The sequence below is a fragment of the Myotis davidii genome, unplaced genomic scaffold, assembly GCF_000327345.1.
Source record: "Myotis davidii unplaced genomic scaffold, ASM32734v1 scaffold78, whole genome shotgun sequence".
NCBI classification, from domain to species: domain Eukaryota; kingdom Metazoa; phylum Chordata; class Mammalia; order Chiroptera; family Vespertilionidae; genus Myotis; species Myotis davidii.
The window spans coordinates 3,683,139-3,698,448 of record NW_006290305.1 but is presented as its reverse complement, the minus strand read 5'-3'; the positions used below and the strand labels follow the sequence as shown (position 1 = coordinate 3,698,448).

Below are 15,310 nucleotides of genomic sequence, written 5' to 3'. Positions count from 1 at the left end.
GATGGGCTATAGAGCATATGTTTGAAGTTAAAATTTGGGAGCTTTTATATTAAACTCTTATATGAAGTCCAAAAATACTAAACTGGAGTGAGTCCTTCCAATTCTTTAAGGTCCCAGAAGGCTTTTTCCCCCCAACACAAAACTAAAAATAAAATCCCATGTACCTAAGCTCTTCAGATAGCTGCTATTATTACTCTCTCCTTACCCTTTACATTTTATTGGAAAGTTAACTGTTAAGGGTGTGCTTAGTGATAAAGCAAAGCTGTGAGGAAGGCAAGCAGTGACCTCACACTGCTCCAGATCATTGCAACCTTTCTTCTCTTGCTATAGTGTAGAGAGTGCGGGCTGTAAATGTAGCAGCTGAGGAAACATGGCAAATGCATCTTGACATGAGGCTGTAGTCCCTCCCCAGAAACTACAGGTTGAGTAATATTCTATATACTCAAGGGAATTCAGTTTTCACATACCCTCTGTTTCAAAAGTTGTGATTCCTTAGGCTGGTAAAATCTTTCCTGAGATGTATTGTCTTCTATAAAACTATGGTCTTAAAATTCTCTGTTGTTTTGTTTTTGGTTTTTAATTGTGACTTATATCTCTATTTGGCTGTGTGAAAGAGGACTGAGACATGACAATGAAAAATAATGGTGGCCTGGGCTCTCACTAACTGTAGTAGGAGGGACATATGCAGCCAAATTAAAATAATAATAATAATAATAATAATAATAATAATGGCAAGAAAAGGCTCCTACATAGAAAAGAAAGATGTAAGGGAAAAAGGGCATCTAGAAGAAAAAAATTAAAAAGGATTCATTAGCAATTAGTAATAATTATATTTGTTTCACAAACATTTCAAATCTCTGACTAAAATATTTTTTTTTGATTACTGAATATGACTTTTTGAAAAAATGATGAGGGTTTGTAATTGAATAAACTATGTTACATTGTCAGAGTTAAATATCAAACGCTAGTTTGACCCATATGTATCACAAACAATGTCAAAGGAATCATTAAATAATATTTTTTCTAATTATTAAAAATTCAGTTGTCTATGCAGGCATTGCTTTTATAAATTTTTAATCTTAGTGTTATTTCTCCTGCCAACAAGTTTGCCTACAAATAATCTTTCCTAGGGACCCCCAAACTTCTGTTTTTCTTATATTTTTTTTAATTTATACTTCAATTAACGTTGATATACAATATTATATTAGTTTCAGGTGCACAACAGTGATTAGACATTTATATACCTTCCAAGGTGATCACCCTGATAAGTCTAATAACTACTTTATGTTTCTGAATGTTTGATTCTCATTGAAGGCCGCAACTTACCCCGTCCACACCCTTCTCCTCCTGGGGCACTAGGAGGACACAGGTTTTCATTGAGCTTGATTATTTTTTTTAATATATTTTATTGATTTTTTACAGAGAGGAAGGGAGAGGGATAAAGAGTTAGAAACATCGATGAGAGAGAAACATCGATCAGCTGCCTCCTGTTCACTCCCCACTGGGGACGTGCCCGCAACCAAGGTACATGCCCTTGACTGGAATCGAACCCGGGACCCTTGAGTCCGCAGGCCAATGCTCTATCTACTGAGCCAAACTGGTCAGGGCTGAGTTTGATTATTTATGGTGGTAAAAGGATAAGAAATAATGACTGGCTGACACACTGACAGTCATCTGGAGTATGCTCAGAATGAAAACGAAATGTAAGCTCAGGTTCAACAAAACACAAGGAAAATACATCTGCTGGTCATAAGTAAAGAGAAAACAATTATGAAATGTTTTTCATCACCAAATAAAAGTGTTTTTGAGTTATCCATAATTCCAGCTCCTATTAGAGCAGAAAATTGAAAGCTTGGTATTTCACAAACTGTGCCTGATGAAATATTACTTCATTTTCTTTTGATGTACTCATTTTTTCCCTTGAAAAAAGTTAGGGGAATTTTCAACTGTGGCATCTACACTCCTTAATACAGCCCTTGGCTTTCTTAGTTACTGAACAAGCATTTTTCCAAAAACTGAATCATAGACTAACTATGAGGCAGAGAGGAAAATCAGTATTGACATTCATAGAAGAATGATGGCAATTTTCCTGTGATACAACAGATTGGGGAATTTGCGATAACCCATTGGGGTTGCAGCACACATGGGCGGGGAGAGCAATATCCCCTCTGTTACTTGTAATCACTTTACATTTATTGTTGCAAAGATAACAACAGAATGCTGATAAAAGATGTTGTCTTCACTTTTTCTTCTTAAATGTTATTCTAGTTACAAAGAGGGAACAATCAAATTACTGTGTTCCTTAAATTGGTGCAAGCACTATTGTGGATGGTAGATTCTATCCTGTTAGCGAAGGTTCATTTCCAAAACAGAAGGGAAAATTCTGCCCAATCATCTTTTGGAAAGCTCTCGCTCACAATGACTTCCTTAGTGGTTTTCTGCACAATAGAAAACTCCTTTGAATTAGCTAGACACAAAATATACAACACCAACTCTAAACTATTTTAGTCTACACAGCTACTCTGAATCTACTCAATAACTACCAAGGTCACTTTATATTAATGTCATAAATCATTACCAATTGTTTCAAAAAGTGTCATCAAATATCCCACATTTTTTTCTTTTTTTTTCTCACTTACAGGTTGATACTCATGGAAAGTTCAAGGTTGAAACTCTAAATTAGATTATTGGCCTCTTGCAAGGTGGCCAAGGAAGGAGGGAAATTCGGGCTGCCTTCCTAAGAGGTGTGTGCTTCTTGCGCTCACTCACCTGTAGATGGGGCTGTCTTCCTTGCTGGGAATGGAATTTAGGTCTGTGAGTTCCAGGAACCGGTCATGGAAATAGTGAAGGTGTAAAATGCACACGAGCAGAAAGGAGGTTGGGATGAATATGCGAGTGAATAGTTCAGCCATGCTGAACTGCTTTAAGCCGAGATCCTCAAGCCTGCGGGGGGTGGGGGTGGGGGGGGGAGAGAAACAAGACCCTTTCTTAGGCAATGAAGACACAGTCTTTTTACTGTAAATGACACCTTCGTCAGGTGTCCAGCAGTCCAATTTACCAGCTTTCACAGTGGACAATAACAACCTTGATACTGCCAAATTCAGTGGCTGCTTTTCTGTCTTTGTTTAATTTTGCCTCTATTCCTTCTTGAAACAACCCTGGTCTTCATGCCCCCACACTGTCCTGGTTTCCCTCTTCTGTCACCACCTCCTGCTTTTCCATTGAACCTCCAGATGCTGAAATACCCCAGGGCTCAGTATTGAGTCCTTCTGGAGCTTAGTTTCCCTAGAAAATATCATCTCATCCTGGGGATTTAAATACCATCTTTACATCAGTGACTCAGATGTGCATTTAAAACGCAGGCTTTTCCTGTGGACTCTCACTCTCATACCAAAATGTCTACTGGAAGTTGGTTGTTTCATGGATATTTCATTGTGTTTTGAAAACAGTATTCTTAATTTCCCCATTTTCCTCAGCCAAGCTGTTCTCTACCTCTCTCACCACTCGAGTCCCCTCTGGTAAAACAGTCTAACTTGTGCCAAATTCCAAAGTCAGGAAGTCTTCCTTGATTCTTTTTATTCTTAAATCTCATTCATCCACTTTGCCTTCCCTGCCTGCCTGAACATCTGAATCTGCACTTCTGCTGTCCATCTCTACCGCCACCGATTCTGGGTGAAGCCACCATCGTGTCTCACAGGTTCACTCTATTGCTCACTGAGCAGTCTTCTTGTTTTTCTACTCGTGCCCCCCGACACATCACTTTTTCTCAGGTAGGTGCTTTAAAGACTTTTTAAAATTGCACCAAGAATGAAATACCAACCAGTCCTACCAAGAAGTCATGTTCGTCCTGGGTGCCTGGCTGAACTCTCCCACCTCTTCTCTTCTCCTTCCACTCTCTACCCCCTTGCTCCTGGTGGAGAGCCTTCCTTCAGTTCCTCATATGAGCCAATTTCTGTCCAGCCTTTTGCATTTGCTGTTCTCTCTGCCTGGGATGCTCTTGAGCATCTCAGATCTCAACTCACACATTTTTTTCTAAAGACAGGCTCCTTCTTATATTTCAGGTGGGGCTTAAGTGACACCTCCTCAGTGCAGCCTGCCCTGACCACTTCATTTATGTTTGGAATCCCTCATTGTTCACTACCTCAGCCTGTTTTTGTTTCCTTCACAGACTTGTCACAATTTATAATTAATTTATACATTAAGTCTCTCTTTGGTTTGTCTCCTCTACTAGAATATAAACTGCAAAGGGCTTAGATTCTGTCTGTCTTGCTTCCTGTTGTATTCCCAGGCACAGAACAGTGTCTGGCACATAGAGGGCATTCAATAAATATTTGTTGAATACATATTAAATATGTGTTAGTCTAGCTGCTTGGTGATCCTTTTCATCTCTTTTCTTGGCCACCAAAAGTATATTTACTCTATGCCCAATTCTGGTTGGATTTCTAAACTAATTTCATTATTTAAAGAAGCAAACTAGAAAAGGATAGAGTACCATCTATTACACGCACAAGGAAAATCATTTCATAACCACTAGCCTATAAGCACTTAAATAATTTTTCCCTGTGGCACCGACTGCTCTCTATAATCATGGCGCAAGCTACACAAGTGAGGAGCGGCTGCTGCTTTATACGGTGAGTCCATGAACTACTGATGAACTGAAGAGCTGAGCTTCCATTTGGACACCAGAAAACATGACTGGTTAAGTACTACACAGGTGTGTTTCACATAAAACTGATTTTAGAAAATGTAATTTCATTAAAATAGAGCTGAAAATTCGCTTTCGGTCAATTCACTTTTCAGTCAATTCACTTTTCAGTCAATATTCACAGAGTCCTTTTTATGGGCCAAGATCAGGATTAAATGGAGAGAACACAAATGAATAAGACACAAATCCTGTTCTGAAGAAACTTATAGACATGAACTACACCAGGTTTTACTAAAATCTTCCATAAAAGTGTTTTGAACAATATGCTTTCAAGTCTTAATCCTGCCGGTCACTTTTACATTCCTTCATACACCGAAATTGCTTACTTTTCTTTTTTCAATCCAGTCATATTTTGCCACAGGCCCGGGAAGTTTTCAAACTGATATGTGTATATAAAGATAAGCACCAGCATAGTGTAAATAACCACAGACATCCAAAAATATTTTAGAATTCTCCTCCACCATTCATAGTGCACCTGTGAATCAGTCATTGAGAAACAAACAGAACACTGGTTATAGAAAAACTCACAAAAAAAATGTCCCGTTTATTCAACTAAGACAGGTGATGCTATTCACAAATACTTGAAAATAAAGTCTAAGTTCTGTTCCTCATGGAGTTGAATGGATCTGGATTGGAATCTCGGTAGCACCCCAAGTTAACTATGTCTTCAGGCAAGTGGCTGGGCCATACTGAGCTTCTGAGTCCTCCTCCGTAAGTAACCACTCTGAGAGTTGTTAAGAGGATAAAATAATGTTTGTAAGGCTCTTAGCACAAGCTATGGTCTATAGGACACTCAAGGAACAGTATAGTAGATGCTGCCATCATTTTGTTTATAGCTCGGAGAAAACTGCCTCAGTTTTGAAATCAAAGTGGTAGTTTATAAATAAAAATGTGAAACCACCATGGAGAGAAGACATTGTTCTGTACTACAAGCCCATGGATGTTCATTAGAGAGCACCTCCCTGAATGTTTAAGAGTATTTCAAAACTTGATTTATTTCAGTTGATATATTTTTATCTCCACATGTAATATACTCTTGTTTATTACAGTTGCTTCATGTGTTTTATTGGCTGCAAGCAAGAACATTTTACTGCTGCACTTGTTTCTATCATTGAATTCAAACTTTTATCATAAGTTAAAACTGAATTTGTAGAGAGACTAATTAAGTATAATACAATATTCTATAACTTCTAATTAATAAGATGCTTAAGCAGCTGACACATTACAATAGAGGTGTATATACACACACCCAGTTTTCTGATTCCAGACTCTAGAACACAAGTGAACTGAGTATCATTCAGTATTTTAGATTATTCAGTCATTGTTGTTAAATTGCTATTAAAATTAACCTAATTGTATAGGCTCCTTTTTTTAAACATTTTTGAAATGCTCATGAACTATTTTTAATTGCTTTTTAAGAACCTAACATTTTAAAATTATGAACAAACTAAAGTCACTTCCCATTTTAGAGTTCTTAATATGTAATGTTTGAATTGAATATCACTTAAATGATATTTGTTCACGGGATTATTATAGTAACTTAGAATGCCATCATAGGAAGCGCACATATATTCCTGGGATGGGTGTGAGAATTAAAAACTAGAGGACAATTGATGACCCACCTGATACAAGGCCACACAGAACAGAAACAGCACCATGTAGATGATTTTGTACATCACAATTTTACCCTCGAAGCTGACAAAGAAGAACATTCCTCCACAGACGTAGATCCAGTACTTAATGAACATGGCCTCCACCAAATTGCCAAGGACTTTCATGATGTCCTGGTCATCATCTTCTTCCACCTCCTCCTCCTCTTCTTTCTTACTCTCTTGCTTCTCTTCCATTTCTTCCTCTTCTTCCCCCTTCTCTTCAGCCTCTCCTTCCACTTGTGTATCTTGTTCGTCATCTTCAAAATAAAAGACTGTGCTGTTACACCGAGCTGGTTCCCTGACCAAAACCACACTTTGAACAGGTGTCAGATGTGGGACATGGAAGCATGTGTTTTATGTGTTACTATGTGATTTGGTTTTAGACTGTTCTAGTAAACCAAGAAGCATTTATAACTAATCATAGTCAAATTTTATAATCTTTCTATGATATATTTTAAAAGAAATAAATTTGGTAATATTTTATACTAATCTTTTAGAATACCTATTTCATTTGCAATATCAATGATAGCTTTAATACAACAGGTTCTAGAAAAATAAATAGGCAACAATAACACAAATTAAAACTACTATTTCAATTTTGAATTCTGATTGTTTGGTGGCTCTTACAATATTACCTTAGATAAATCATTTAACTTCTTTTAGCCCCTTCTTCCTTCTTCCCTTAAGTGGGAATTACTTTTGTGAGGGTCAAATGATACAATATTTTCAAAAACTCCTGCAAATCTCATGTGTAATTTAAATCTCACGTCGTTCAATACTGCTATTTATCACTCCAAGTGAATGTTCACCTTCCACCTAGTCTGAAGCATAGGGGCTCTTTCTCTGTAATTCTGCCGAGCACAAAAATCTCCAGTCACACACTGTACACACTAATTTACCTTTTTCTTCAATTTCCTGAGTTTCAATTTTGACCTCAGATAAAAGAGCTTCCTTTTCTCGAAGAGCTTTTTGCTCGGTGAGGTGTTGCCTCAGCAGTAGCCAAAAAGTAATGGTGAAAAGTATCTGAAAATAGGGAATGAGCAAAACAAGAATTAAGCCACCATTCTGGGTGTAAATACATTTCAACAAATGCAACATGTTCTCCACATTTCAGTGGGCACTTGCTCAATTAACCTTCCTATTTGAGACAGTGTCAAGCACCTGCTTGATTTCTGTTGGGAAGGTGAGTTAAAAGCCAGGTTTTGAAGGTGGTAGTTGATGTAGTTTGGTGGAACCAGAAATGAGACACTGTAGGAGCTGATGAATGTGGCAAAATAGCTGTGTCTGCCTCCATCGGAGGTGTTCAGACCTTTGAAGATCCAGGCCATATTCTTTCTTTCTCTTAATTTCTGTCCCAGTGACCCACCTGGTATCTGTTAACAGTGTGTGTTTAATAATGTGCTTTGACTAATGTCACCATGATAGATATTTTATGATCTTGGAGTTGTATTATTACCTATAAGAAAGTCTTGCTGCCTTTTTTTAAACTCCCAGGTACATTAAAATATAAGTACAGACCTTAGTTTCCCCAGAATAACATTTTTATTATAAGTAAAAAAAATTTATTGCCCCCCAAATGTCCCTCTCCCCCAAAGAACTGTTAATTCTAAATTAGACAGGAGGTAATTCAACTAGTTAGATGACATGCAATTTTAGAAGTCTCATCAATATTAAAGTTTGGGAGTGAAGGTGAGAGTAGGGTAGGTATGGATGCTTTATATGAATGAATTAATAAACAAATAAATGAATGAATAAAGTTGTCACGATCTATGAACACAGAGGATTATGATCCAATTCACCTATTAGGATTAGCATTCACCTGTTAGGTTTTTTTTCCTTTACCTCCAATAGCCTTCACCAAAAAATCTGTTATAAGAACCAGTCCTCTGTATGGTCTACTCAACACCCCCATTTATGTCTGATTGCTTCTATGATATGCCTTGTAACATATAAAAAAGGTGAATTTCATGTGATGTAAATGAATGTCTCTCTCAGAGAGCAATTCTCTGCCTAAAGAAGGGTTTCAAGGCTCATTCATAATTACACATGATTGCTTTTACTGTCTTAACACAAAGTCACCAACACAAAGGGGATGTATGTTTAGAATATGCTACTCTGTTCACCAAACAAAAGAGTTGTGGCCCCTAATCTTCAAATAGGCCATAAAAATAAATGGATAGTAAAAGATTGTGAACGTTCTAACTATAGATGAAGGAATATTATATGTAATCAGTAAAGAAAGAAAAGCATGTCATATTTAATTTTTGCTACTAAAAAATCTTTTTAACGACATAATTAGAGAAAAATATTTTAACTAATAATCAATGATTATCTGTAACAGCAATGAGTTCAGCCTGTTTTGTAAATCAATTGTCAAAGTCCTCTAATCCTTCTATATGTTTTACATTTTATTTTACTGTTTCCCCATCTCATTTCTACTATAGAAGCAATTGTCAATCTTTTTAATCTTATAGCACACATAAAGTAATTACTAAAGTTCTGAGGCACACCAAAAATATATATTTTTGCCAATCTAACAAAAAATAGGGATATTTTTGATTCATTCATACCAGATGGCTTATTGTGTTGGTTGTTGTTTTTTTTTATTATTATTATTCGACAATCTAAAAGAAAAGAGGTCAGTGCCCCTGCAATAGTCAGGTATTGCCTGTTTTTAAAAAATTTGCAGTACACAAGTGTCCCAGTTGCAGCACACCCATTGAAAATCACTGTACTAAAGTATAATTCATACTAAAAATAACGTAGACTATATTTGTTCTTTGAGTGGAAAGCATCGTCTCTTTTAAATAAGATCTAAAAGCATGGTGTAATATTTTTTTTGTTCATGTTTGAATTATTATAGTTTCATATCTATTCATTTTTGTAAAGCAGTGCATATTTGGAACCGATTTTTGTAAGTTTTTTTTTAAAAATATATTTTATTGATTTTTTACAGAGAGGAAGGGAGAGAGATAGAGAGTTAGAAACATCGATGAGAGCGAAACATCAATCAGCTGCCTCCTGCACATCTCCTACTGGGGATGTGCCCGCATCCCAGGTACATGCCCTTGACCAGAATCGAACCTGGGCCCTTTTAGTCCACAGGCCGATGCTCTATCCACTAAGCCAAACCGGTTTCATCCGATTTTTGTAAGTTTTTGCTTAGATATGATTATTATGGCTTATTGTGGTTATAATGTTTTATGTTCTTGGTTTCTTAGACACTTACCTTTGAGGCAAGTTCTCCTGGCTCTTTCTTTTCTAAAAATCCTGGGACCTTTTTAATTTCCGGAAGTTCAAAACTCCATATGTACTGTAATACCAGCAATAGATTTGCATAGACAACCATAAAAGGAGAACTGATCATGGCGTATTTTCTTCTGTTGCGGATCATCCAGAGAGTGCATGACCAAATCAGCAGCACGAAGGTCAGCCAGCTGTGGTAGGTGATGCTCCAAGCCTTGAGGGAGGAAGGGGGAGGAAAGCAGTGGTCAGTACAGCACAGAGCCATCTACTCTGGTAAGTTAAAAGTCATCTATAAAGAGAGAGTCAGTGACATTCAAATGGGGAGAGGAGAGAGTTGTGCTGAAAGCATGGAGAGAGATCCCAACCTGTGGCACAGAGAGGGAAGAGAAGAGAAAGACTGATTACCCTGAGAACATTGCTTTTGAAATGCTTATAGGGAATAGATTTAAAGGCAAGGGGGTCTTCATTCCAGGTTCTTTCCCTCTAGCCCCAAAGGTCTTCATCTTCACCCTGCTTTGCAGTATTAAAAGCAACTGTAAGTGCTTTCCCCCCTCTTTTACCAAACTATCTTGGAGTTAGCAGTTATTTAAGGGTGCTGAGTGCGGCCCAGAGCTGGGCTCAGAAATGGAAGCTGTGGGAATCACCAGGGTAAGCACACTTGTTACGCTTCACAGATCACTCCCGGATGAACCAAGAAAATGCAATGATAGAAATTAGAAAATGCACATGAGGAAGTTGTATGTTGGGTTTCTGCACACCCTAGACAAAAAGCCACACTAATTTAAAGACCAACCTCCGCTTCTGTCCTGTAAGGAGTAGGACTAAAGAGCCCTCACACCATTTGTGCAAATGATACATCTTCTTCCATTCACACTAAACTATCAAAGAATCAGAAATGTATCTCAAAGGACAGCTACCAGAACAATGAGTAAATCAGTCTCACAGATATTATTAACTTCAGGAATTCTATCATGTTTTATCATAATCTCTGTCTGATACAAAAAAATTTATAGATATGTTTGGTGCTAATTGAAATCAATCATATTCCTGAATGTCACTAATTATCAAGAGTTAGTTATAAAGTCTAAAGTGTTTTACAAGTCTGTTTTGCTTCTGGAAAGTAGGTAAGTATTAAGATAAATGAAGTCAGCATGGACCCAACAAATATTTCCTCTCAGCAATTTGCAAATTTGTCCTAAAGCACAGCTAGCTTTTTAAGTGGCAACTTATCTTAAATTGTTGGTTAAAACATATAGGTATAAACTGAAAATTAAAATTCCTCTTATCAAAATTAAGTTAGTGACTGACAGCTATGATAAGTCTGAAGTATTTTCATAAATATTTATTTCTTGGAAGTAGTGTTTTATCAAAATTCAGGTAACATTTAATGTATCTGCATTAAATGCTGTATTTAATGCATTTATCCCAGTATGAGATGCAAATGTGACTACCATTTTTGTGTGTGTGACCCAGGAAAGTAAACTTCACAGGTATCATAATCCCAGCAGATTTCCCCCCTGCACACTGTTCTTGTTTGGAAGGTGAGAGTGAGCAAGGGAGAAAAACAAGCGATACGGATTTTTTAAAACTTCTTTCCTCTTAAAGCCGAAGTATCCTATGTCTCTCAGTTGTGATGTTGGGAAGCAGACTCTGCAGTATGTTGCTTCCTACGTTCAGTGTCCGGGTTTCCTGAGAGGTTAGTATATCCACACTTAGTATTCTTGAATAAATACATATATTGTTCTAACAGTCAGTTCCTTGGGACTTCTCTTTCTGTCTGTGATTAAAAGCCTGCGCAGCCGGGAGCTTCCATGGAAGGCAGGCATTTTTAAACCATTAATACTGTGGCTCCACTAACACCACAGAAATGGCAACAGATAAGGGCACGTCCCTAATGAAGGATCTGCTCTCTTATGTTGTTTTTAGAATAGATTTTTCCCCCCCACAAAATGTGTATTCAAAAAAATGTTAAAGCCCTATTTCTTTACAAACAGTGACCAAAGTTAGCTGGCTTATTTTTAGAAAGAGTGGGGGGAAGTGTATGCTCTTTTGAGTTAAGAATTAGATTTGTAAGCTGTATTTATATGTTTGATATTTTAAAATCAATATTTTGCTGTAGCGATTGATCTGTAGAAAATATCAAAAAGAACCCAAAGAGGACAGAATTCATATTATTTAGAGAACAGAATTTGCAAGCTCCAAAAGAGCCACCTTTAGTTTTGTGGAGCTTTCTCTTTTCCATCCCTCTCTCAGCTATCCCAGTGGAAAAACATTGACAGAGGAAACAGTGTCTAGGTATTTCCCCCCCCTAGCTTTATAGAATATTTTCATTTTTATCATCAAAGATATTCATGAGATCTCTCACCATTAACCACATACTTTGGAAGAGTTTTGTGTTAAATAAGTGTTAGGTCTCTCAAAAATAAATTCGATTTCCCATGAGGGTTTGTTTTTAGGAAGTATGGAAATGAGGCTTTCTGTTGTCATCTATGTAGAGGCCAGAAGACTGCTTCTGATGCTGTGGAATGAGAGATGAAGGAGGCACCTGGAGGTGAGTAGAAACATGCCTATACTGAGCGCTCAGAATGGCAAAAGCCCTTGGGAACTCTGGTTGCTTGAGATTCATATTGGTAAAAGTGTATTGCAGCTGAAATACAAAAGAGTCCCACTCAAATCTAAGACAAGATGTGAAGGCAATTCTTACTATCGGAAAGAAATAAAAGCAATCTATGGTAATCTTGAACACCTTCAATATCACTCGGAAAAACTACACAAAATGTCCTTTTAAATTAGCAAAATAGGGACTGTCTGACTTGCTAGGCTAATTTGGGAGAAATGTATTAATATTTAAAAGGAGGCTGAGCGGAAGAGGATATGATTTTGAAATCCATAATATAAAAATGCCATGAAAAATTAATATAACCAAACATTCTCCGCCAAAACAGTGGGGAGAGTAAGACCTTCCTGCTGTTCCTCAGAGGACAGCGAGGCTGCCAGCCAGCGGGCCCCGCGCACATTTCCCAGCCCCCGTGCTGTGGCCTCGCGTACATACCATCATGGCAATGAGGGCACAGATGTAACTTTGTTTCATAATAAACTGGAACACAGAGACCATGGCGTGAACTTTCACGCTTGTTTTTTCTTCATGGCTCCTTTCCTCTTCAAATTCTTCTTTCTCATCCTCTTCTTCCTCTTTCTTTTCTAGAGAGACAAATACTTTATGTAACTAGTTATGCAAATACAGTCTAAGAATTTTGTATACATGTCCCAAGCAATGCTGCTCATGTATGTTTTTAGCATGGTTTGTCATTGAAGGCTTCAGAGATTATTTCCAATTCACAAAGTCCTTAGAATTCAAACAGAATCATTAAGTTTTGCTTGGTGAGTGTAATGGGAACCCGCACTCAGAAATTACAGGAAGAAAATTTTGATTTAAGAGAGTGTGGAGGGAAGCTTCTAAGACGCTCGCCGATGACCCCCTACCTCCTAGTGTTCCTGTCTTGTGTAACCCTCTTTCTTGGCTGTGGGTGGGACCTCTGATGGGCTTCTAAAGAACAGAATAGTGAGAGAAATCAGCTGCCATGTTGTACGCTGCCAATGGAGGACCCCAGGTGGCAAGGGCTTGATGCCTCTGGTCAGCAGTCAGCAAAGGCATAAGGCCAGCCAGTGGCCAGGTGAGTGGTCATGGAAACAGACTGTCCCCAGGCGAGCCCTCAGATGGGACCGCGGGCTTGGCCAGCAGCTGGACTTCAGCATCATGAAGTCCCTGAGCCAGAGACTCTCCACCTAATCACAGACAATTCCTTACCCACAAAAACAGGGTGACATAAATGCTGTTTTAAACCACTAAGTGTGTTCCTCAGTGATGGATAACTAATACAAAGAGTATGTGGAGTATGGATACAGGAAAAGTGTAGAAAACCCACCAACCAACCACTTTGCCAGAGTGCATGTGATGGTCCATAGTTTCCTTTTGGGACATGTTGAGGCGGGTAAGTCATACTGAGCATGGAAAGATCAGGCCAAAGCAAGAGACACAGTGTAAAGGGCTGAGTTGAAGAGACCAGCAACAGGAAAGTACTGCCATGGGTGTGAAGGTTTCCTCTGCAAGATCCTCCTACAGATGTCAGGGAAGCTATTTTGATTCCACAGATGAAATAATGAGTGACACACTTAAGTAAAATGTCCTTTTCGTATTTCTTAAATTAAATTAAATAGGCTACATCCCATTTAGGGAGTTACTGAGCACCATGAAAAGGGAGCATAAATCACCAAAAAACCAGTGGCCACGAAGGCTTAGCAGTGAGCCTCTAAGGGCGGCTGGGATATTTCTTCCCGCAGAAGCCCACTGCCCCCCATCCCTCCAACGCCGAGGTAGGATGAGCCTGGGGTTTACTGGGGGAGTCCACGGAGTGGAGACAGTCACGAAAATCTAAATTTAATGAATTTTACAATTATTGGCATGCTCCTTCTCTAGTGATAACATTTTTTTGCAAATATAGATTCAAATAAAAAAAAAACTTGTTTTACTTTTGAAAGTTCAGTTTATGATTTAGTATGTGTGGGTTTGCCTTGTCAGCAGTCAGAATTCTGTTCATTTCTTTTCATGTTAAGTAATGTGTCAATAGAAGGATATTTGGCTCTGACTTCTACGTCTCAAACTTCCAATGCCATAAATGCTTGTTCTTAGGCCTTCTCTTTGTGATTCTAATGCCAAAGGTGTGAGGACCACACTTTGGAAAGCAGTGCATTTCCTGACACGTTCTCTAAGTGAAAACCTTCATGTAAGTCCGAGTTGCAAACTGAAACATATACACGTAGGAAGGAGAAATGGGCAATTAACCAGTAGAGTCGGGTGCTCTGTGGGGATTGCAGATGCCAGCTAGGGCGGGGTGTGTGTGGGGGCGTTCAGGGTCGGGTAGAGGACTGAACTTGATCTGACCTTACGGAGGAGGAATGTTGGATAATGTACTAACCATTTGTGCTGCTAAGTAGATGCACTGTCAGAGGCAACTGCAGGAAACACTGATAGTGTTCATAAAGAACTACGAATAACAGTGCATTAGAATAAGCCTGATAAAGAATTATGAAAGAAAAGGGCGTGAGAGTCAGCTCAATGTACTGATAACACAGATTGGATAGTGGCTGGCTATTTACTAAATTTAGGATAATATATAACAACTCTAGCTTTAATTCCATAAAAATAGAGAGAAAAATCCACTATATTGTTGTAGCCACTTTGTTGCTACCTGCATGTGATCTGCTTTTCCTCCCCTCAGCTAATTCTGTCTATGAATTGGTGTCTGGCATGGTTTCCAACAAGGCAACGGCAACAGTGGTCTAGTCGGCTGCTGCCTTACAGAAATAAGGGATCAGTTTGCCAGATATTTGTATTCTTCAAGGGATTCTGGAAATGTGCATTTCTAGATGAGAGCTGCAGCTTTTAAAATGTTGGTTACTATTCAATTTTTTTTTTATTTAAAGAAAATGCTGTGTGGGCCTAAAAACCAAGTCTGAGGACAAGACCTCCTCCACCCCAGGCTGCCTTCCCTTAGCACAATACACAGAAAATAAGGAGGGTGGGGGAGGGCCGTGTACAAGTTTTGACCCTCTCCTCTTCTTAATAGACAAAAAGAACTCTTTCTGAAAAGATTCATCCATTAACCTGCAGAACTATTGACCAGGATAACATTATCAAATGATGGAA

General features: G+C 38.3%; 1 protein-coding gene across 1 annotated transcript in view; it reads right to left on the bottom strand.

Moving 5' to 3' along the window:
- The window catches only part of PIEZO2 (piezo type mechanosensitive ion channel component 2), a 336,655-nt gene that overhangs the window by 87,044 nt on the left and 234,301 nt on the right, over nt 1–15,310 (bottom strand). The window contains exons 13-18 of the mRNA XM_015563603.1: nt 12,656–12,804; nt 9,587–9,817; nt 7,257–7,380; nt 6,328–6,614; nt 5,032–5,180; nt 2,770–2,943 (exon numbers count right to left, since the gene is read on the bottom strand). Coding sequence (XP_015419089.1) covers nt 2,770–2,943; nt 5,032–5,180; nt 6,328–6,614; nt 7,257–7,380; nt 9,587–9,817; nt 12,656–12,804 — 1,114 coding nt within the window. The remainder of the gene's footprint in view (nt 1–2,769; nt 2,944–5,031; nt 5,181–6,327; nt 6,615–7,256; nt 7,381–9,586; nt 9,818–12,655; nt 12,805–15,310) is intronic.